Genomic DNA, 23,563 nt, shown 5'->3' on the forward strand with positions numbered 1-23,563 from the left:
GGGTACCGGTACATAGTCAATGTGGAGGCTATATACAGGGGGTACCGGTACAGAGTCGATGTGGAGGCTATATACAGGTGGTACCGGTACATAGTCAATGTGGAGGCTATATACAGGGGGTACCGGTACAGAGTCAATGTGGAGGCTATATACAGGGGGTACCGGTACAGAGTCAATGTGGAGGCTATATACAGGGGGTACCGGTACATAGTCAATGTGGAGGCTATATACAGGTGGTACCGGTACATAGTCAATGTGGAGGCTATATACAGGGGGTACCGGTACATAGTCAATGTGGAGGCTATATACAGGGGGTACCGGTACAGAGTCAATGTGGAGGCTATATACAGGGGGTACTGGTACAGAGTCAATGTGGAGGCTATATACAGGGGTACCGGTACAGAGTCAATGTGGAGGCTTTATACAGGGGGTACCGGTACAGAGTCAATGTGGAGGCTATATACAGGGGGTACCGGTACAGAGTCTATGTGGAAGCTACATACAGAAGGTACCAGTACAGAGTCAATGTGGAGGCTATATACAGGGGGTACCGGTACAGAGTCAATGTGGAGGCTATATACAGGGGGTACCGGTACAGAGTCAATGTGGAGGCTATATACAGGGGGTACTGGTACAGAGTCAATGTGGAGGCTATATACAGAGGGTACCAGTACAGAGTCAATGTGGAGGCTATATACAGGGGGTACCGGTACAGAGTCAATGTGGAGGCTATATACAGGGGGTACCGGTACAGAGTCAATGTGGAGGCTATATACAGGGGGTACCGGTACAGAGTCGATGTGGAGGCTATATACAGAGGGTACCAGTACAGAGTCAATATGGAGGCTATATACAGGGGGTACCGGTACAGAGTCAATGTGGAGGCTATATACAGGGGGTACCGGTACAGAGTCAATGTGGAGGCTATATACAGGGGTACCGGTACAGAGTCAATGTGGAGGCTATATACAGGGGGTACCGGTACAGAGTCAATGTGGAGGCTATATACAGGGGGTACCAGTACAGAGTCAATGTGGAGGCTATATACAGGGGGTACCGGTACAGAGTCAATGTGGAGGCTATATACAGGGGGTACTGGTACAGAGTCGATGTGGAGGCTATATACAGGGGGTACCGGTACAGAGTCAATGTGGAGGCTATATACAGGGGTACCGGTACAGAGTCAATGTGGAGGCTATATACAGGGGGTACCGGTACAGAGTCAATGTGGAGGCTATATACAGGGGGTACCGGTACAGAGTCAATGTGGAGGCTATATACAGGGGGTACCGGTACAGAGTCAATGTGGAGGCTATATACAGGGGGTACCGGTACAGAGTCAATGTGGAGGCTTTATACAGGGGGTACCGGTACAGAGTCCATGTGGAGGCTATATACAGGGGGTACTGGTACAGAGTCGATGTGGAGGCTATATACAGGGGGTACCGGTACAGAGTCAATGTGGAAGCTATATACAGGGGGTACCGGTACAGAGTCAATGTGGAGGCTATATACAGGGGGTACCAGTACAGAGTCAATGTGGAGGCTATATACAGGGGGTACTGGTACAGAGTCAATGTGGAGGCTATATACAGGGGGTACCGGTACAGAGTCAATGTGGAGGCTATATACAGGGGGTACCGGTACAGAGTCAATGTGGAGGCTATATACAGGGGGTACCGGTACAGAGTCAATGTGGAGGCTATATACAGGGGGTACTGGTACAGAGTCAATGTGGAGGCTATATACAGGGGGTACCAATACAGAGTCAATGTGGAGGCTATATACAGGGGGTACCGGTACAGAGTCAATGTGGAGGCTATATACAGGGGGTACAGGTACAGAGTCAATGTGGAGGCTATATACAGGGGGTACCGGTTCAGAGTCAATGTGGAGGCTATATACAGGGGGTACCGGTTCAGAGTCAATGTGGAGGCTATATACAGGGGGTACCGGTACAGAGTCAATGTGGAGGCTATATACAGGGGGTACTGGTACAGAGTCGATGTGGAGGCTATATACAGGGGGTACCGGTTCAGAGTCAATGTGGAGGCTATATACAGTGGGTACCGGTACAGAGTCAATGTGGAGACTATATACAGGGGGTACCGGTACAGAGTCAATGTGGAGGCTATATACAGGGGGTACCGGTTCAGAGTCAATGTGGAGGCTATATACAGGGGGTACCGGTACAGAGTCAATGTGGAGGCTTTATACAGGGGGTACTGGTACAGAGTCAATGTGGAGGCTATATACAGGGGGTACCGGTACAAAGTCAATGTGGAGGCTATATACAGGGGGTACCGGTACAGAGTCAATGTGGAGGCTATATACAGGGGGTACCGGTACAGAATCAATGTGGAGGCTTTATACAGGGGGTACCGGTACAGAGTCAATGTGGAGGCTATATACAGGGGGTACCGGTACAGAGTCAATGTGGAGGCTATATACAGGGGGTTCCGGTACAGAGTCAATGTGGAGGCTATATACAGGGGTACCGGTACAGAGTCAATGTGGAGGCTATATACAGGGGGTACTGGTACAGAGTCAATGTGGAGGCTATATACAGGGGGTACTGGTACAGAGTCAATGTGGAGGCTATATACAGGGGGTACCGGTACAGAGTCAATGTGGAGGCTATATACAGGGAGGTACTGGTACAGAGTCAATGTGGAGGCTATATACAGGGGGTACCGGTACAGAGTCAATGTAGAGGCTATGTACAGGGGGTACTGGTACAGAGTCAATGTGGAGGCTATATACAGGGGGTACCGGTTAAGAGTCGATGTGGAGGCTATATACAGGGGGTACCGGTACAGAGTCAATGTGGAGGCTATATACAGGGGGTACCGGTACAGAGTCAATGTGGAGGCTATATACAGGGGGTACCGGTACAGAGTCAATGTGGAGGCTATATACAGGGGGTACCGGTACAGAGTCAATGTGGAGGCTTTATACAGGGGGTACCGGTACAGAGTCAATGTGGAGGCTATATACAGGGGGTACCGGTACAGAGTCAATGTGGAGGCTATATACAGGGGGTACCGGTACAGAGTCAATGTGGAGGCTATATACAGGGGGTACCGGTACAGAGTCAATGTGGAGGCTATATACAGGGGGTACCGGTACAGAGTCAATGTGGAGGCTATATACAGGGGGTACCGGTACAGAGTCAATGTGGAGGCTATATACAGGGGGTACCGGTACAGAGTCAATGTGGAGGCTATATACAGGGGGTACCGGTACAGAGTCAATGTGGAGGCTATATACAGGGGGTACCGGTACAGAGTCAATGTGGAGGCTATATACAGGGGGTACCGGTACAGAGTCAATGTGGAGGCTATATACAGGGGGTACCGGTACAGAGTCAATGTGGAGGCTATATACAGGGGGTACCGGTACAGAGTCAATGTGGAGGCTATATACAGGGGTACCGGTACAGAGTCAATGTGGAGGCTATATACAGGGGGTACTGGTACAGAGTCAATGTGGAGGCTATATACAGGGGTACCGGTACAGAGTCAATGTGGAGGCTATATACAGGGGGTACCGGTACAGAGTCGATGTGGAGGCTATATACAGGGGGTACCGGTACAGAGTCAATGTGGAGGCTATATACAGGGGGTACCGGTACAGAGTCAATGTGGAGGCTATATACAGGGGTACCGGTACAGAGTCAATGTGGAGGCTATATACAGGGGGTACCGGTACAGAGTCAATGTGGAGGCTATATACAAGGGGTACCGGTACAGAGTCAATGTGGAGGCTATATACAGGGGTACCGGTACAGAGTCAATGTGGAGGCTATATACAGGGGGTACCGGTACAGAGTCAATGTGGAGGCTATATACAGGGTGTACCGGTACAGAGTCAATGTGGAGGTTATATACAGGGGGTACCGGTACAGAGTCAATGTGGAGGCTATATACAGGGGGTACCGGTACAGAGTCAATGTGGAGGCTATATACAGGGGGTACCGGTACAGAGTCAATGTGGAGGCTATATACAGGGGTACCGGTACAGAGTCAATGTGGAGGCTATATACAGGGGGTACCGGTACAGAGTCGATGTGGAGGCTATATACAGGGGGTACCGGTACAGAGTCAATGTGGAGGCTATATACAGGGGGTACCGGTACAGAGTCAATGTGTCAATGTGTGGGGCACCGGTGTCGAGGTAATTGAGGTAATTATTTACATACAGGTAGGGTTGTTAAAGTGGCTATCAATAGATAATAATAGAGAGTAGTAGTAGCAGCGTGGGGGGGGGGGACAGTCTGGGTAGCCATTTGATTAGCTGTTCAGGAGTCTTATGGCTTGGAGGAAGAAGCTGTTTAGAAGACTTGGACCCACAGTGGCAAGAATAAGCCGAGCACTAACTCATGTCTGGATTGTGGAGTCTATTCAACACACCTCTAAAGCCGTAGAGTACAGGTTGACTAGTACAGGTTGACTAAAACCGTAGAGTACAGGTTGACTAGTACAGGTTGACTAGTACAGGTTGACTAGTACAGGTTGACTAAAGCCGTAGAGTACAGGTTGACTAGTACAGGTTGACTAAAACCGTAGAGTTCAGGTTGACTAGTACAGGTTGACTAAAGCCGTAGAGTACAGGTTGACTAGTACAGGTTGACTAAAACCGTAGAGTACAGGTTGACTAAAGCTGTAGAGTACAGGTTGACTAGTACAGGTTGACTAAAACCGTAGAGTACAGGTTGACTAGTACAGGTTGACTAAAACCATAGAGTACAGGTTGACTAAAGCTGTAGAGTACAGGTTGGCTAGTACAGGTTGACTAAAACCGTAGAGTACAGGTTGACTAAAGCCGTAGAGTACAGGTTGACTAGTACAGGTTGACTAAAGCCGTAGAGTACAGGTTGACTAGTACAGGTTGACTAAAACCCTAGAGTACAGGTTGACTAGTACAGGTTGACTAAAGCCGTAGAGTACAGGTTGACTAGTACAGGTTGACTAAAGCTGTAGAGTACAGGTTGACTAGTACAGGTTGACTAAAGCTGTAGAGTACAGGTTGACTAGTACAGGTTGACTAAAGCCGTAGAGTACAGGTTGACTAGTACAGGTTGACTAAAGCTGTAGAGTACAGGTTGACTAGTACAGGTTGACTAAAGCTGTAGAGTACAGGTTGACTAGTACAGGTTGACTAAAGCTGTAGAGTACAGGTTGACTAGTACAGGTTGACTAAAACCGTAGAGTACAGGTTGACTAGTACAGGTTGACTAAAACCGTAGAGTACAGGTTGACTAAAGCTGAAGAGTACAGGTTGACTAGTACAGGTTGACTAAAACCGTAGAGTACAGGTTGACTAGTACAGGTTGACTAAAACCATAGAGTACAGGTTGACTAGTACAGGTTGACTAAAGCTGTAGAGTACAGGTTGGCTAGTACAGGTTGACTAAAACCGTAGAGTACAGGTTGACTAAAGCCGTAGAGTACAGGTTGACTAGTACAGGTTGACTAAAGCCGTAGAGTACAGGTTGACTAGTACAGGTTGACTAAAACCATAGAGTACAGGTTGACTAGTACAGGTTGACTAAAGCCGTAGAGTACAGGTGGCTAGTACAGGTTGACTAAAGCTGTAGAGTACAGGTTGACTAGTACAGGTTGACTAAAGCTGTAGAGTACAGGTTGACTAGTACAGGTTGACTAAAGCCGTAGAGTACAGGTTGACTAAAGCTGTAGAGTACAGGTTGACTAGTACAGGTTGACTAAAGCTGTAGAGTACAGGTTGACTAGTACAGGTTGACTAAAACCGTAGAGTACAGGTTGACTAAAGCTGTAGAGTACAGGTTGACTAGTACAGGTTGACTAGTACAGGTTGACTAAAGCCGTAGAGTACAGGTTGACTAAAACCGTAGAGTACAGGTTGACTAAAGCTGTAGAGTACAGGTTGACTAGTACAGGTTGACTAAAACCGTAGAGTACAGGTTGACTAAAGCTGTAGAGTACAGGTTGACTAGTACAGGTTGACTAAAGCCGTAGAGTACAGGTTGACTAAAGCTGTAGAGTACAGGTTGACTAGTACAGGTTGACTAAAGCTGTAGAATACAGGTTGACTAAAGCCGTAGAGTACAGGTTGACTAAAACCGTAGAGTACAGGTTGACTAGTACAGGTTGACTAAAGCTGTAGAGTACAGGTTGACTAGTACAGGTTGACTAAAGCCGTAGAGTACAGGTTGACTAGTACAGGTTGACTAAAGCTGTAGAGTACAGGTTGACTAGTACATGTTGACTAAAGCTGTAGAGTACAGGTTGACTAGTACAGGTTGACTAAAACCGTAGAGTACAGGTTGACTAAAGCTGTAGAGTACAGGTTGACTAGTACAGGTTGACTAGTACAGGTTGACTAAAACCGTAGAGTACAGGTTGACTAGTACAGGTTGACTAAAGCTGTAGAGTACAGGTTGACTAGTACAGGTTGACTAGTACAGGTTGACTAGGACAGGTTGACTAGTACAGGTTGACTAGTACAGGTTGACTAAAACCGTAGAGTACAGGTTGACTAAAACCGTAGAGTACAGGTTGACTAGTACAGGTTGACTAAAGCTGTAGAGTACAGGTTGACTAAAGCTGTAGAGTACAGGTTGACTAAAGCCGTATAGTACAGGTTGACTAGTACAGGTTGACTAGTACAGGTTGACTAAAGCCGTAGAGTACAGGTTGACTAGTACAGGTTGACTAAAACCGTAGAGTACAGGTTGACTAGTACAGGTTGACTAAAACCGTAGAGTACAGGTTGACTAAAACCGTAGAGTACACTTTGACTAGTACAGGTTGACTAAAACCGTAGAGTACAGGTTGACTAGTACATGTTGACTAGTACAGGTTGACTAGTACAGGTTGACTAGTACAGGTTGACTAGTACAGGTTGACTAAAGCTGTAGAGTACAGGTTGACTAAAGCTGTAGAGTACAGGTTGACTAAAGCTGTAGAGTACAGGTTGACTAGTACAGGTTGACTAAAACCATAGAGTACAGGTTGACTAAAGCTGTAGAGTACAGGTTGACTAAAGCTGTAGAGTACAGGTTGACTAGTACAGGTTGACTAAAACCGTAGAGTACAGGTTGACTAAAGCCATAGAGTACAGGTTGACTAGTACAGGTTGACTAAAGCCGTAGAGTACAGGTTGACTAAAGCCGTAGAGTACAGGTTGACTAGTACAGGTTGACTAGTACAGGTTGACTAAAGCCGTAGAGTTCAGGTTGACTAAAGCCGTAGAGTACAGGTTGACTAGTACAGGTTGACTAAAGCCGTAGATTACAGGTTGACTAAAGCCGTAGGTTGACTAAAACCGTAGAGTACAGGTTGACTAAAACCATAGGTTGACTAAAACCGTAGAGTACAGGTTGACTAAAGCCATAGCTGATATGGCTGACTTGCTTAATCAAATGTGGTTTCTATTGACAATTGAGATGTACAAGCTATGGTATAAGGGGACGACGAGCCGATAAGAGGCCATCCGTAATTTTGAATAAGACATTAATGAGCGAGCAAAGATGAACGTAGTCAATGTAACTATTTGTTCAGCACGTTTGAAATGTACAGCGACAGAATGCAGAACATGGGCTGTTCTCACGGTGTTCTCCCTGTATAACAAGTCAGAACTGTAGGATAAATCAAGGGGGCATATAAGCAGACAATGAAAGCGCTTACAATATTTGAAGATTACATTTCTCTAAAACAGGCTACATGTGCACAGGCTACGTGTGAACCACCAAGTCAGAACAGTAGGCTAAATAAAGAGAGGAAAAGGGACCAAGTTATTAGGGTGTGGCACATGGGCCAGTAACAGTTTACTACACAACATACAGTTCCGAATTTCCAGTTGTTTTGAACGCGGCAGATGTCATGCTAGATTGACAGCATGGTCAATGTATTCAACCTTTTCTGGCCCATGGTGTTGAATGTTTATTCTTTTAAGCTTGGAAAAGAGACCCTTAAACCCAGATTTGGACCACACATCCACTCCACTGAATAGCAGGCTAGTGATTGCTTTGCAATGCTAGCCACTGACTCCTTTCAAATCACTCATTGTTGAATTTGCGATTTCCATCTTGTTGTGTCATTTTTATGTCCAATGGCCAATGAGCACCAATTAGGTTTTATTTCGAATTTCTCTTCATATGGATTGAAAAGGATTGGCTAGTAGAGTGTCGACGTGATTCATGATTTGATTTGATTTTGATTTGATGATGACTGCTAGCTAAGATTTTAAAAGTATGATGTTGACATGATCAGTCCAATCAAAGCTATGGTTGATATAACGTGATTTGACGTCCTTTTATTTCTGGCCAATGACCTTGAGCCTTCTTGGATGGGCACTTCTATGTAAATTAATGGCAGCACCCAAGGGTCCTGAACTCCCTGTAGATTTTGCAGTGATGTAGTGTCCCCATGAGTGACAGAACACTGAGCTGATCACGGCACAACTAGAGAACATTACCAATCCCTACGCTCCGTATTTTCCACAGGCTGCCCCACCACCACAGATTGCACTGAGCTAGGATGAAACACCTGCATTTTGGAGCTGCATTTTTTTTTTATAGCTAAACAGGTGGGGCTCAAGACAGGTGTGGCAGAGCCCTTGGTCAGTCCAGTGTTGTGCCATGTGATCTTCTTGGGTGCTTGACGTCAAACAGATCCGCTTCAGAGCTGTCTGTTTAGCTTGCTAGTCGGCTTGAACAGTCGACACCAAACGACTTGGAAACCCAACTTCAACTTGATACATGAGCAAACTAATTGGGAAATAAATTAGTAGCAATACTATATCTTGAGTTGAGTGGAATATACTTGCTAAAGTTAGCTAGATAATTACTTGTTAGCCAGCAACATTTTGTCTGTAACACGAAAAGCAGACTGTCGGCTCCTAGCTAAGTAACACCATAGTCCACCACGAGCTAATTGTTTTTATTCACCTCTCCACAAAGTGTCTGGTATGTGTTTGCATGGTATGAGGGAGTTAACCCCAATGTATCACAGAAGAGGTGGATTATTTGCAGTGTGGCTATGATCTAACACGTTTGTTCATCATGCACTAGAACCTGGCCATCATTTAATATAGCTTCATATAATGACTCCATTGTTGGGAATAACATGTGGCTACACACATAAAAATGTCATAACGATGCTAACATGAAAAGAAAGGAATTACTAGTGGGCTAGTTAAGCTAAACAGGTCAACATGTCATCCTCGTACACACAGGATAAACAGGAGGACTGAGGACAAAGCTACTGCATGCATTCACCAAACATTTAACTGAGGAAAACGGGTTTGTTTGTTATACTAGTTGTCTGATTGGGAACTACCGTTGTCTATCAAATTACAGTGTCAAATGATTTCAATTTGTCATTGGAAGTTTTATTGAGTACAGTCAGTAATACAGCAGTCAAATCCCGTAGGGAGTCTCATCAGATCACATGTTATCAGCAAGCCAGAGCAGTCAAATCCCGTAGGGAGTCTCATCAGATCACATGTTACCAGCAAGCCAGAGCAGTCAAATCACATAGGGAGTCTCATCAGATCACATGTTATCAGCAAGCCAGAGCAGTCAAATCACATAGGGTGTCTCATCAGATCACATGTTATCAGCAAGCCAGAGAAGTCAAATCACATAGGGAGTCTCATCAGATCACATGTTATCAGCAAGCCAGAGAAGTCAAATCACATAGGGAGTCTCATCAGATCACATGTTATCAGCAAGCTAGAGCAGTCAAATCACATAGGGAGTCTCATCAGATCACATGTTATCAGCAAGCCAGAGCAGTCAAATCACATAGGGAGTCTCATCAGATCACATGTTATCAGCAAGCTAGAGCAGTCAAATCACATAGGGAGTCTCATCAGATCACATGTTATCAGCAAGCCAGAGAAGTCAAATCACATAGGGAGTCTCATCAGATCACATGTTATCAGCAAGCCAGAGCAGTCAAATCACATAGGGAGTCTCATCAGATCACATGTTACCAGCAAGCCAGAGAAGTCAAATCACATAGGGAGTCTCATCAGATAACATGTTATCAGCAAGCCAGAGCAGTCAAATCACATAGGGAGTCTCATCAGATCACATGTTATCAGCAAGCCAGAGCAGTCAAATCACATAGGGAGTCTCATCAGATCACATGTTATCAGCAAGCTAGAGCAGTCAAATCACATAGGGAGTCTCATCAGATCACATGTTATCAGCAAGCCAGAGCAGTCAAATCACATAGGGAGTCTCATCAGATCACATGTTATCAGCAAGCCAGAGCAGTCAAATCACATAGGGAGTCTCATCAGATCACATGTTATCAGCAAGCCAGAGAAGTCAAATCACATAGGGAGTCTCATCAGATCACATGTTATCAGCAAGCCAGAGCAGTCAAATCACATAGGGAGTCTCATCAGATCACATGTTATCAGCAAGCCAGAGCAGTCAAATCACATAGGGAGTCTCATCAGATCACATGTTATCAGCAAGCCAGAGCAGTCAAATCACATAGGGTGTCTCATCAGATCACATGTTATCAGCAAGCCAGAGAAGTCAAATCACATAGGGAGTCTCATCAGATCACATGTTATCGGCAAGCCAGAGAAGTCAAATCACATAGGGAGTCTCATCAGATCACATGTTATCAGCAAGCCAGAGCAGTCAAATCACATAGGGAGTCTCATCAGATCACATGTTATCAGCAAGCCAGAGAAGTCAAATCACATAGGGAGTCTCATCAGATCACATGTTATCAGCAAGCCAGAGCAGTCAAATCACATAGGGAGTCTCATCAGATCACATGTTATCAGCAAGCCAGAGAAGTCAAATCACATAGGGAGTCTCATCAGATCACATGTTATCAGCAAGCCAGAGCAGTCAAATCACATAGGGAGTCTCATCAGATCACATGTTATCAGCAAGCCAGAGCAGTCAAATCACATAGGGTGTCTCATCAGATCACATGTTATCAGCAAGCCAGAGCAGTCAAATCACATAGGGAGTCTCATCAGATCACATGTTATCAGCAAGCCAGAGCAGTCAAATCACATAGGGAGTCTCATCAGATCACATGTTATCAGCAAGCCAGAGACATCTGTGGAAAGAGCACAAGTAGAACAAAGATATATGTCAAAACAGAATAAATGTATCATTCAACATAAGATTCCCATAAAACAATGACATGAGCTCTGTCCCAATTCAGCTCACCTCCTCACTTCCTCTCTACACGCATCCTTCTCAGAACCCATTGGAGGTCTGAGGGGAGGAACCTTGTGTCCTCTCCTCCGATGGGGTTTTAGAAGGAGGCACGGAAAAAGGATGCAAGGAATCGAGGAAGATAAAATGGCACAGCGCTGTTGCATGTTTGCCTCAATATGAAATGGCAGATTTCACTATGTGGGACTGAGCAGAGGTGTATAATCCACACCATTCGTCAGTGTTATTGAGCCATAAGAAACCCTCCTTAGTTAGTTAACACATATATGAACATACACATGTTTAAGCAGTCATACATGACTGTTGGCAGTACGGTGCCATAACCTTTAGCTCCCTGGTGCAGCAGAGCTGACACGCTAAAGATGAACTTGTGGTAGATGTCTGTGGAGGGGGTCTTGACCACCATCTGGCTGTTCTCCAGACACCGGTAATGCTGGAAGTTGGGCTTCAGCACAATCTATAGAGAGGACAGAAAGATACTGAAGATTAGTATGCCCTTCGACTTCGTATGGAGTCGAAGGGCTGAATCCCAACTTAAAATCCTTGTAGCCTAACATTTAAGCAACGACATCAATGCATGATTTACGCAATAGTCTCAGTTGTGTGTGAGGGGACTAACCGAGTCGATGAGTATGTCTGGGGACTGGACATCACTGAATGCAGAGTAGAGGGGCAAGCTCAGTCGAACAGTGTAGTCCATCCCTGCCTTGAAACACTGGTCTGGGGAGCACCGCATATCTGAGGGGTCGAGAGAGAGAGAGAGGGGGGGGGGGGAGAGAGAGAGAGAGGGAGAGAGAGAGAGAGAGGGGGGAGAGAGAGAGGGAGGGAGAGAGAGTGAGAGAGGGAGAGAGAGAGGGAGAGAGGGAGAGAGAGAGAGAGAGATGTCACAAAACACTGCACTAAATTACACACAAGAAATATGTGTGCGAACATAACACAGGTCTGTAATACAGTGGGTTTACAGACTGAATAGAGTTATATACACAACACGTATATCCTACCCTACACTTACATATACAGGCCTATTACTCTCACATGCAACACAGAGAGAGAGAGAGAGAGAGAGACCAGGTGTGTGTTTACCGTGATCCAGGGTGGAGAGATATCATCTAGTTGTGGTCATCAGGCATGGTGTTGGTTCAGCGGCTGTTTGTTGAGATCACTCTGGGACGCATCACTGTCATCAACACCTCCTCCCACAAGTCCGGTAACTACGCCAACACAACAGGCACATAGACATTGGAGTTTGATACCCCTGGTCAGGACTCCACTGAGGAAGGTGGGTGGATACATACGTGCTGAGTTGTGTAAGGCACAAGATGAGTTAGAGAACTCCCATGAAGGCCTCCTGAGTGGCTCAGCGGTCTAGGGCACTGCATCGCAGTGTGTGAGGCATCACTACAGACCTGGGATCGATCCCAGACTGTGTCACAACCAGCCGTGACCAGGAGTCCCATAAGGTGGCCAGGAGTCCCATAAGGTGACCAGGAGTCCCATAAGGTGACCAGGAGTCCCATAAGGTGACCAGGAGTCCCTTAAGGTGGCCAGGAGTCCCATAAGGTGACCAGGAGTCCCATAACGTGGCCCAGGGTTAGGGGGGGGGGTTTGGCCAGGGCACCTCTTCCCCAGTGAGGGCCTTTCCTGTCTGTTCTCCCCCGGTCTCTGCCTTCTCCACCACTCCATCCCAGTCATGCTGGTCTTCCAAGTCCTCCTTCCATACTAACCCCTCGTTAACTTGGCTAGTTAGCTACAATGCTCCCGGTTAAACCAAAGATACTGGTAACTTTTATATATAGTTAACTACTAACTAGCTAGATAAGGTTAGCAGATACATTGTAGAAATAGACTGGGTTTAGTCATAATAATTTTGACTTTGTGGCTGTGTTCACTAGAGTTCATTTGCTAGAATTTTCACCTATAATAAAATTATAGAACCAGATTGCTGTTAGTAGAGCAGGAGTTTTTGTTGTGGGAGGAGAAATCCATGTGAGGATGTGGTGAACAGAACAAAACCCAAATCTGCTCTCAAATTAATATTTTGCGTGCAACAATGATGTTCTTCTCACTCAAAGTCACAATTGCAACTCAGGTTTAATTTGCCCCCGCTGCCTGTGTACTCGCTGCACTCATCCTCTGCTCGCTCAACAACATTCTGGCTCTCGACTGGTCTGTGTACTCGCTGCACTCATCCTCTGCTCGCTCAACAACATTCTGGCTCTCGACTGGTCTGTGTACTCGCTGCACTCATCCTCTGCTCGCTCAACCACATTCTGGCTCTCGACTGGTCTGTGTACTCGCTGCACTCATCCTCTGCTCGCTCAACAACATTCTGGCTCTCGACTGGTCTGTGTACTCGCTGCACTCATCCTCTGCTCGCTCAAAAACATTCTGGCTCTCGACTGGTCTGTGTACTCGCTGCACTCATCCTCTGCTCGCTCAACAACATTCTGGCTCTCGACTGGTCTGTGTACTCGCTGCACTCATCCTCTGCTCGCTCAACCACATTCTGGCTCTCGACTGGTCTGTGTACTCGCTGCACTCATCCTCTGCTCGCTCAACAACATTCTGGCTCTCGACTGGTCTGTGTACTCGCTGCACTCATCCTCTGCTCGCTCAACCACATTCTGGCTCTCGACTGGTCTGTGTACTCGCTGCACTCATCCTCTGCTCGCTCAACCACATTCTGGCTCTCGACTGGTCTGTGTACTCGCTGCACTCATCCTCTGCTCGCTCAACCACATTCTGGCTCTCGACTGGTCTGTGTACTCGCTGCACTCATCCTCTGCTCGCTCAACCACATTCTGGCTCTCGACTGGTCTGTGTACTCGCTGCACTCATCCTCTGCTCGCTCAACCACATTCTGGCTCTCGACTGGTCTGTGTACTCGCTGCACTCATCCTCTGCTCGCTCAACCACATTCTGGCTCTCGACTGGTCTGTGTACTCGCTGCACTCATCCTCTGCTCGCTCAACCACATTCTGGCTCTCGACTGGTCTGTGTACTCGCTGCACTCATCCTCTGCTCGCTCAACCACATTCTGGCTCTCGACTGGTCTGTGTACTCACTGCACTCATCCTCTGCTCGCTCAACCATATTCTGGCTCTCGACTGGTCTGTGTACTCGCTGCACCCATCCTCTGCTCGCTCAACCACATTCTGGCTCTCGACTGGTCTGTGTACTCGCTGCACTCATCCTCTGCTCGCTCAACAACATTCTGGCTCTCGACTGGTCTGTGTACTTTCTGCACTCATCCTCTGCTCGCAGGACACATCCTCTAAGCTCTCGACTATCGACTTTGCTAGCTCAATGATGTTTCATCTTGCTTGACAGCGCCATCTTGCACGCAATGGACTTTAGAGGCTGATTTGATGCCATAGAGACCGAGGACATCACCGACTCTCTTTTAATGTGAGCGGGTTTAATGTGAGTACTTTTAATGTGAGCGGGTTTAATGTGAGCGGGTTTAACGTGAGTGGGTTTAATGTGAGCCGGTTTAATGTGAGCCGGTTTAACGTGAGTGGGTTTAATGTGAGTGGGTTTAATGTGAGCCGGTTTAATGTGAGTGGGTTTAATGTGAGCCGGTTTAATGTGAGCCGGTTTAACGTGAGTGGGTTTAATGTGAGTGGGTTTAATGTGAGCCGGTTTAATGTGAGTGGGTTTAACGTGAGCGGGTTTAATGTGAGCCGGTTTAATGTGAGCCGGTTTAATGTGAGTGGGTTTAATGTGAGCGGGTTTAATGTGAGCCGGTTTAACGTGAGTGGGTTTAATGTGAGTCGGTTTAATGTGAGCAAGTTTAACGTGAGTGGGTTTAACGTGAGTGGGTTTAACGTGAGTGGGTTTAACGTGAGTGGGTTTAAGATGAGTGGGTTTAATGTGAGTGGGTTTAATGCGAGTGGGTTTAACGTGAGTGGGTTTAACGTGAGTGGGTTTAATGTGAGTGGGTTTAATGTGAGGGGGTCAGAGATGTAATCTGAGGGCTACTGATCCCGTCTTTGAGCGTCCCAGACGTCCTGATATTTTCAAACCTGTTTGATTTTATCGGCACAAAATCTGCAATGCTCTTCTAGTGTGAGATGTACAACGACAGGTTCTGAGAACGGTGTTCAGCAATAGCCAATGAGAGGTCTCCAGAGAAGAAGCCAGGGAGATGATGAGGTTGTATTGCACATAACCTAACGTAGCAGGAGTAAAATAAACGTAGATCCCCTAGGTACTGGTCTGGACGAGAATATTAACAAAAAGGAGCCTTAACGTCTTTCCAGCATCCGGTTGTTGTGGACTCGGCAGAGGCTCTATCACATATAGTATTCTTAATTGTATGGTATCTCATCACCCAGAATGTGTATACTGAGTCTCAGACAGGAGTGATGACTCGCCCCACTACTGCTATGTATTTATCCTTTACTTTGTTTAGACTAAATCAAAGACAAAGTGAAATTGTTACAGCTCAGAAGTTCACAAGTAGTATTATTCAATACAAAATGTAAGTTATTGGCTAAGTATTTCAACTCTTTATGGCAAGCATGAATGCCTGACTGAAATGTTTATGAGCCACAGCTCGTTCTAGCCAATCTAGTAACATCATCCCTGTATCACATCATTGTTTTGGCGAGACAGCGTGGTATGGAGAATCCTCACGACCAAGTGAAGAATGTTGTAGTGTGTGACCCCTGTACTGTGCCACATTGTTTACGTTGGCAAGACAAACAAATACAGGAAATATGATTGTTTATGAGAGGCTCAGCGATGTTAGGATTTAGAAAGTTGTGTAGTGTATGCCTGGCATAAGCCTAACTACAGTAATGGATGTTACTGTTTCATTAGGGAGCCACAAACATAATGTCAACAAATGGAATCACTGAATACACATTATGTTTATAATTTAATCCAGCCACAGACCAGAAAGAAGCTAAACAAATCATTTTGTATTCAAATTTCACATTGTTTAAAGTTGAGAGATATCATTCAGGCAAGGTAATGAGACTGGGGTATACGTCCAGGATAATATGGGAAAGACAGCCTCATGTATAGACCCCCTAAGACCAAGGACATCCAAAACCCATCAGAGGAACTGTTTTTAATTAAACCAGCTACCCAAATCATTCATGTCAGTGGTTGACAGTATACAGGTATTATTGCTATTATTGCTATTGATCAGTTTCCTATATGTCATTCAGGTAAGTTTGGTAGATTGGTTTGGTATCATCGTTGGTGTCGTTGGTTGGCCAGCAAGCAAAAGTTGACGTTACAGGTCGTTCACTTCAGGGAAAACAGGTCCAGCCACTAACTGTAGTTAGTTGAAATAAAGGGTTATCGATTGAATGTGGAAGTGCATCGGACAGGCCTTGCACTTTGAACCCACTCCCACCATGACGTATAGCACTGCCCACAAGGCGAAATGGAGTGGAAAGAGTGTGTCCCGAAGGAGAAACAGAGAGAGAGAGAGAAGCCTGTGGGTTTCATGTTGGACAAAGATGAAGGCAATGTAGGTGGATGGATATTACAGTGGATGGGTTGGCTGGCCATGTGCCACACCTCAGGCTGGTTGATACTTCCACCCAAGACAGAGGTGGATAAAGAGCAGGAATTCACTGGTGAAGTGAAATGCTGTGGTCTCAATGCAGAGTGAAGGATGGCTAAGGCATGGTCAACAGAAAGAGGAGCTCACCTACAGCACCTGACTGAACTGACTGACATTCACTCCAGAAAGACATTCCCTTGTCTCCATCCAGAAAGACATTCCCTTGTCTCCATCCAGAAAGACATTCCCTTGTCTCCATCCAGAAAGACATTCCCTTGTCTCCATCCAGAAAGACATTCCATTGTCTCCATCCAGAAAGACATTCCCTTGTCTCATCCAGAAAGACATTCCCTTGTCTCCATCCAGAAAGACATACCCTTGTCTCCATCCAGAAAGACATTCCCTTGTCTCCATCCAGAAAGACATTCCCTTGACTCCATCCAGAAAGACATTCCCTTGTCTCCATCCAGAAAGACATTACCTGGACTCCATCCAGAAAGACATTCCCTTGACTCCATCCAGAAAGACACTCCATCCATTCCCTTGAAAGACATTCCCTTGACTCCATCCAGAAAGACATTACCTTGACTCCATCCAGAAAGACATTCCCTTGACTCCATCCAGAAAGACATTACCTTGACTCCATCCAGAAAGACATTCCCTTGTCTCCATCCAGAAAGACATTCCCTTGTCTCCATCCAGACAGACATTCCCTTGTCTCCATCCAGAAAGACATTCCCTTGACTCCATCCAGAAAGACATTGACTCCATCCATGTGTCCATGTTGGGACCAGAGTTGATGACATTAACCTGTTCCAGACCAGCTCTCCCCCTCCCAACCCCATGAGTCAGCCAACATGCAGGGAAATGTAAGCAAGCTAAGCTCATAAGCCCTCCAGGGGTGTCTGCTGCTCTCCCAGGCCCTGGTAGAACGTTGGGAGAACATAGGTAGAACGTTACAACAGGGTCTCGTGTTCTAATTCCTAATTCTATGGTCTGGTGCATCAGTGTGGTCTGCCGGTGAGTGGAGAACGCTCTGTCTTTCACCATCTATTCTCAGTACTGAGACGTTGGTTTGATTTTCCTAATAGGTTTTCAGTCAAAACTTTAAACATGTTAGTCATGAAGCAAGCTGTCTGGCTGTCTGGTAGCAGAAAAATGTCATGTAAAATGTAAAACTCAAAACAGACTGTATTTTACACACGCAAACACATGCACACACGCGTACTTACTCACTACGCACATGTACTCACACACACACGCATACACTTCACACACACACACAAATACACACACACACTCTCGCTTTCTCTCTCACACACACACAAATACACACACTCTCACTTTCTCTCTCACACACACCCAGGAGGGAGTGGATGGCGAGAGCCAGAGAATTCCTTTAATCAAGCTGTTTACTCTTGGGAGATCAATGCATCACTCGCTTGGGAACATTTCTCCCCTTTTAAGAGAAAATATGAAATTATATTAAATTAGAGGCAGCAGCAGCAGCAGGCCTCATCAGACACTTCCAGACTAAAGACACCCTTGGTCTTGAATCACTGTATAATTTCCATATGCAAACGTAATGCTGCTGCTGCCTGGGAGCAGACTGGGGTGACGCCGTCTCCCTCTCTCTCGCTCTCTTTGTCAATCTTTTTAGACTCTTTTCTCTCTCTCCTTCCCTTTCTCCCTCTCTCTCTCTCTCTCTCTCTCTCTTTCTCTCTCTCTCTCGCTCTCTCTCACCCTCTGTCTCCCTCTCTCTCTCAATTCAATTCAATTTCAATTCAAGGGGCTTTATTGGCATGGGAAACATGTGTTAACATTGCCAAAGCAAGTGAGGTAGATAATATACAAAAGTTAAATAAACAATAAAAAATGAACAGTAAACATTACACATACAGAAAATTCAAAACAGAAAAGACATTACACATGTCATATTATACATATATACAGTGGGGCAAAAAAGTATTTAGTCAGCCACCAATTGTGCAAGTTCTCCCACTTAAAAAGATGAGAGAGGCCTGTAATTTTCATCATAGGTAAACTTCAACTATGACAGACAAAATTAGAAAAGAAATCCAGAAAATCACATTGTAGGATTTGTAATGAATTTATTTGCAAATTATGGTGGAAAATAAGTATTTGGTCACCTACAAACATGCAATATTTATATTTATATTTATATATTGGCTCTCACAGACCTGTAACTTATTATTTAAGAGGCTCCTCTGTCCTCCATTCGTTACCTGTATTAATGGCACCTGTTTGAACTTGTTATCAGTATAAAAGACACCTGTCCACAACCTCAAACAGTCACACTCCAAACTCCACTATGGCCAAGACTAAAGAGCTGTCGAAGGACACCAGAAACAAAATTGTAGACCTGCACCAGGCTGGGAAGACTGAATCCGCAATAGGTAAGCAGCTTGGTTTGAAGAAATCAACTGTGGGAGCAATTACGCCGTCAGGGACTCAAATCCTGCAGTGCCAGACGTGTCCCCCTGCTTAAGCCAGTACATGTCCAGGCCCGTCTGAAGGCCTCTCTCATCTTTTTAAGTGGGAGAACTTGCACAATTGGTGGCTGACTAAATACTTTTTTGCCCCACTGTATATACGTATAATATGACATGTGTAATGTCTTTACTGTTTTGAAATTTCTGTATGTGTAATGTTTACTGTTAATTTTTATTGGTTACAAATGTAACAATGTACAAATGGTTAAAGGACACAAGAGTGTTTACAATGGTGTTTGTTCTTCACTGGTTACCCTTTTCTTGTGGCAACAGGTCACAAATCTTGCTGCTGTGATGGCACACTGTGGAATTTCCCCCAGTAGATATGGGAGTTTATCAAAATTGGATTTGCTTTCGAATTCTTCTCTCCCTCCCTCTCTCCCTCTCCCTCTCTCTCTCTCCCTCCCTTTCTCCATCTCTCTCTCTCTCTCCCACTCTCTCTCTCCATCTCTCTCCTCTCTCTCTCTCTCTCTCTCCATCTCTCTCTCCCTCTCTCTCTCTCTCTCTCTCTCTCTCTCTCTCTCTCTCCCTCTCTCCCTCTCTCATCTCACTCTCCCTCTCTCCCGCTCTCTCTCTCTCTCTCCCCTCTCTATCCCTCTCTCTCCCTCTCTCTCTCTCCCTCTCTCTCTCTCACTCTCTCTCCCTCTCTCTCTTCCTCTCTTTCACTCTCTCTCCCACTCTCTCCCTCTTCCTCTCTCTCTCCCTCTCCCTCTCTCTCTCTGTCTCTCTCTCCTCTCTCTCTCCCCCTCTCTCTCTCTCTCTCCCTCTCCATCTCCCTCTCTGTCTCCCTCTCTCTCTCCCTCTCTCTCCCTCTCTCTCGCTCTCTCTCGCTCCATCTCTCTCTCTCTCACTCTCTCTCCCTCTCTCTCGCTCTCTCTCGCTCCATCTCTCTCTCTCTCACTCTCTCTCTCTCTCTCTCTCTCTCTCTCTTTCTAACCTCTCACTCTCTCTCCCCCCTATCTCCCTCTCTCTCCCTCTCTGTCTCCCTCTCTCTCCCTCTCTCTCTATCTCTCCCTCTCTCTCCCTCTCTGTCTCCCTCTCGCTCTCCCTCTCTCACCCTCTCTCTCTCTCCCACTCTCTCTCTCCCTCTCTCTCTCTCCCACTCTCTCTCTCCCACTCTCTCTCCCTCCACCCCTCCCTCTGTTGATCACAGTGAAGTCAGAATGAAGGAAAGTCCCCTACTATGTGGCTGGGTGAGGTGGTCAAATCTACTGTACAGTGTGATATTGTCTGATACTGTTGTTCACACCTCAAGTACGAGGAGATATTACACATCTACAATGAGGTATAATGTAACACACATACTTATCATTTCCTTAATGGCTGACATTTCTCCATTCACCGCCTCTTTGAGTGTTTGGGCACAATAATTTGCCAAGCACACACACACACACACACACAGTGCTTTACACCTCCCACCTACTGCACGGTACTGTTACCACTAATGGGCCCAGTGGCCCACCATTAAAGCCCATATTTTAGAACAGTTGTTGGAGCTGCTTATGAAACTGTCCTTCTCTCCTTGTCAACCTGTTCCTGCCTTCTGCTTCTGTATTCTGTTTCCTGTCTCCTGTTACATGTTCTAACTCTGTTTTCTCTTCTACAGGGTAGCACACTGAGGAAGAGGAAGATGTACGAAGAGTTCCTGAGCAAGGTCTCCATCCTCGGTGAGTGTGTGTGTGTGCGTATGCGTGCATACGTGTGTGTACATGTTGGTTTGTTGGAGATTGCATTTGATATGAGAGGCGTATGCGTGTTTTTATGTGTGTGTGTACCTGTGTGTTTTTATGTGTGTGTACCTGTGTGTTTTTATGTGTGTGTGTACCTGTGTGTTTTTATATGTTTGTGTACCTGTGTGTTTTTATGTGTGTGTTATTGTGTGTGTGTGTACCTGTGTGTTTTTATATTAAATCAAATCAACGTGTATTGGTTGGTTACACAGATTTGCAGATGTTGTCGCAGGTGCAGAGAAATGCTTGTGTTTCTAGCTCCAACAGCTCCAACAGTGCAGCAATACCTAGCAATAAAACAACAAAACACACGTCATCAAAAAATAATACATATCAACATGAGCAATGTCAGAGTCCGGAATATAAATATATACACTGAGTGTACAAAACGTTAGGACCAAACAAATACAGGCACACACTTACAAAAACATACAGGTGTTTTTTAAACACAGACGCACACAACCTTATTGCAGGATAATGCAGTGCAGGAAATGTACAACTTTTTTTTAGGTTTCAAAAGGATTCTGAAGTCTGTAATTTCCACTTTGAAATGTCCAACTTGATTAGTCTATCTCGCTCTGTCTTTACAGTGTGTATGTGATGTGAGGGTCTATCTCTCTCTGTCTTTACAGTGTGTATGTGATGTGAGGGTCTATCTCTGTCTTTACAGTGTGTATGTGATGTGAGGGTCTATCTCTCTCTGTCTTTACAGTGTGTATGTGTTGTGAGGGTCTATCTCTCTCTGTCTTTACAGTGTGTATGTGATGTGAAGGTCTATCTCTCTCTCTCTTTACAGTGTGTATGTGATGTGAGGGTCTATCTCTCTCTGTCTTTACAGTGTGTATGTGATGTGAGGGTCCATCTCTCTGTCTTTACAGTGTGTATGTGATGTGAGGGTCTATCTCTCTCTGTCTTTACAGTGTGTATGTGATGTGAGGGTCTTTCTCTCTCTGTCTTTACAGTGTGTATGTGATGTGAGGGTCTATCTCTCTCTGTCTTTACAGTGTGTATGTGATGTGAGGGTCTATCGCTCTCTGTCTTTACAGTGTGTATGTGATGTGAGGTTCCATCTCTCTGTCTTTACAGTGTGTATGTGATGTGAGGGTCTATCTCTCTCTGTCTTTACAGTGTGTATGTGATGTGAGGGTCTATCTCTCTCTGTCTTTACAGTGTGTATGTGATGTGAGGGTCTATCTCTCTCTGTCTTTACAGTGTGTATGTGATGTGAGGGTCTATCTCTCTCTGTCTTTACAGTGTGTATGTGATGTGAGGGTCCATCTCTCTGTCTTTACAGTGTGTATGTGATGTGAGGGTCTATCTCTCTCTGTCTTTACAGTGTGTATGTGATGTGAGGGTCTATCTCTCTCTGTCTTTACAGTGTGTATGTGATGTGAGGGTCTATCTCTCTCTGTCTTTACAGTGTGTATGTGATGTGAGGGTCCATCTCTCTGTCTTTACAGTGTGTATGTGATGTGAGGGTCTATCTCTCTCTGTCTTTACAGTGTGTATGTGATGTGAGGGTCCATCTCTCTGTCTTTACAGTGTGTATGTGATGTGAGGGTCTATCTCTCTCTGTCTTTACAGTGTGTATGTGATGTGAGGGTCTATCTCTCTCTGTCTTTACAGTGTGTATGTGATGTGAGGGTCTATCTCTCTCTGTCTTTACAGTGTGTATGTGATGTGAGGGTTTATCTCTCTCTGTCTTTACAGTGTGTATGTGATGTGAGGGTCTATCTCTCTCTGTCTTTACAGTGTGTATGTGATGTGAGGGTCCATCTCTCTGTCTTTACAGTGTGTATGTGATGTGAGGGTCTATCTCTCTCTCAACCTACTTTCATGATACACTACATGACCAAAACTATGTGGACACCTGCTCCTCAAACATCTCATCTTGGTCCCCCTTTTGCTGCTATAGCAGCCTCCAGTCTTCTGGGAAGTCTTTCCACTAGATGTTGGAACATTGCTGCGGGGACTTGCTTCCATTCAGCCACAAGAGCATTAGTGAGGTCAGGCTCTGATGTTGGGCGATTCGGCCTGGCTCGCAGTCGGTGTTCCAATTCATCCAAAAGGTGCTGGATGGGTTTGAGGTCAGGGCTCTGTGCAGGCCAGTCAAGTTCTTCCACACCAATCTCGACAAAAAAACATTTCTGTATGGACCTCGCTTTGTGCATGGGGGCATTGTCATGCTGAAACAGTACAGGGCCTTCCCCAAACTGTTGCTAAAAAGTTGGGATCACAGAATGGTCTAGAATGTCATTCCCTTCACTGGAACTAAGGGGTCTGTAGCCCGAACAATGAAAAACAACCCCAGACCATTATTCCTCCTCCACCAAACTTTTCCACTGCTCCAGATTTCAATGGACCAAGCTTTACACCACTGCAGCCAACGCTTGGCATTGCGCATGGTGATCTTAGGCTTGTGTGCTGCTGCTCGGCCATGGAAACCCATTTCAGGAAGCTCCCGACAAACAGTTCTTGTGTTGCTTCTAGAGGCAGTTTGGAACTCGCTAGTGAGTGTTGCAACTGAGGACAGACGATTTTTGGGAGCGGTGTGGGTGTTTTACATTGGCACAGCAATCAGAAGGAAGGGTTAGGGCTT

At 45.7% G+C, this 23,563-nt stretch overlaps 1 protein-coding gene and 1 long non-coding RNA gene across 3 annotated transcripts in view; both read left to right on the forward strand.

The window, feature by feature from the left end:
- LOC139401890 (uncharacterized) overlaps window positions 1-819 on the forward strand; it is a 1,062-nt gene extending 243 nt beyond the window's left edge. Inside the window, exons 2-3 of the long non-coding RNA XR_011633180.1 lie at window positions 54-77; window positions 794-819. This is a non-coding gene — a long non-coding RNA (uncharacterized lncRNA). The remainder of the gene's footprint in view (window positions 1-53; window positions 78-793) is intronic.
- The window catches only part of LOC139401891 (protein kinase, cAMP-dependent, regulatory, type I, beta), a gene marked incomplete at its 5' end in the record, with an annotated part of 159,596 nt that overhangs the window by 103,334 nt on the left and 32,699 nt on the right, over window positions 1-23,563 (forward strand). For both annotated transcript variants that reach the window (XM_071145894.1, XM_071145893.1), the window contains 1 exon segment: window positions 20,841-20,901. In XM_071145894.1, coding sequence (XP_071001995.1) covers window positions 20,841-20,901 — 61 coding nt within the window.

The sequence above is a fragment of the Oncorhynchus clarkii genome, unplaced genomic scaffold, assembly GCF_045791955.1.
Source record: "Oncorhynchus clarkii lewisi isolate Uvic-CL-2024 unplaced genomic scaffold, UVic_Ocla_1.0 unplaced_contig_565_pilon_pilon, whole genome shotgun sequence".
Lineage (NCBI taxonomy): Eukaryota > Metazoa > Chordata > Actinopteri > Salmoniformes > Salmonidae > Oncorhynchus > Oncorhynchus clarkii.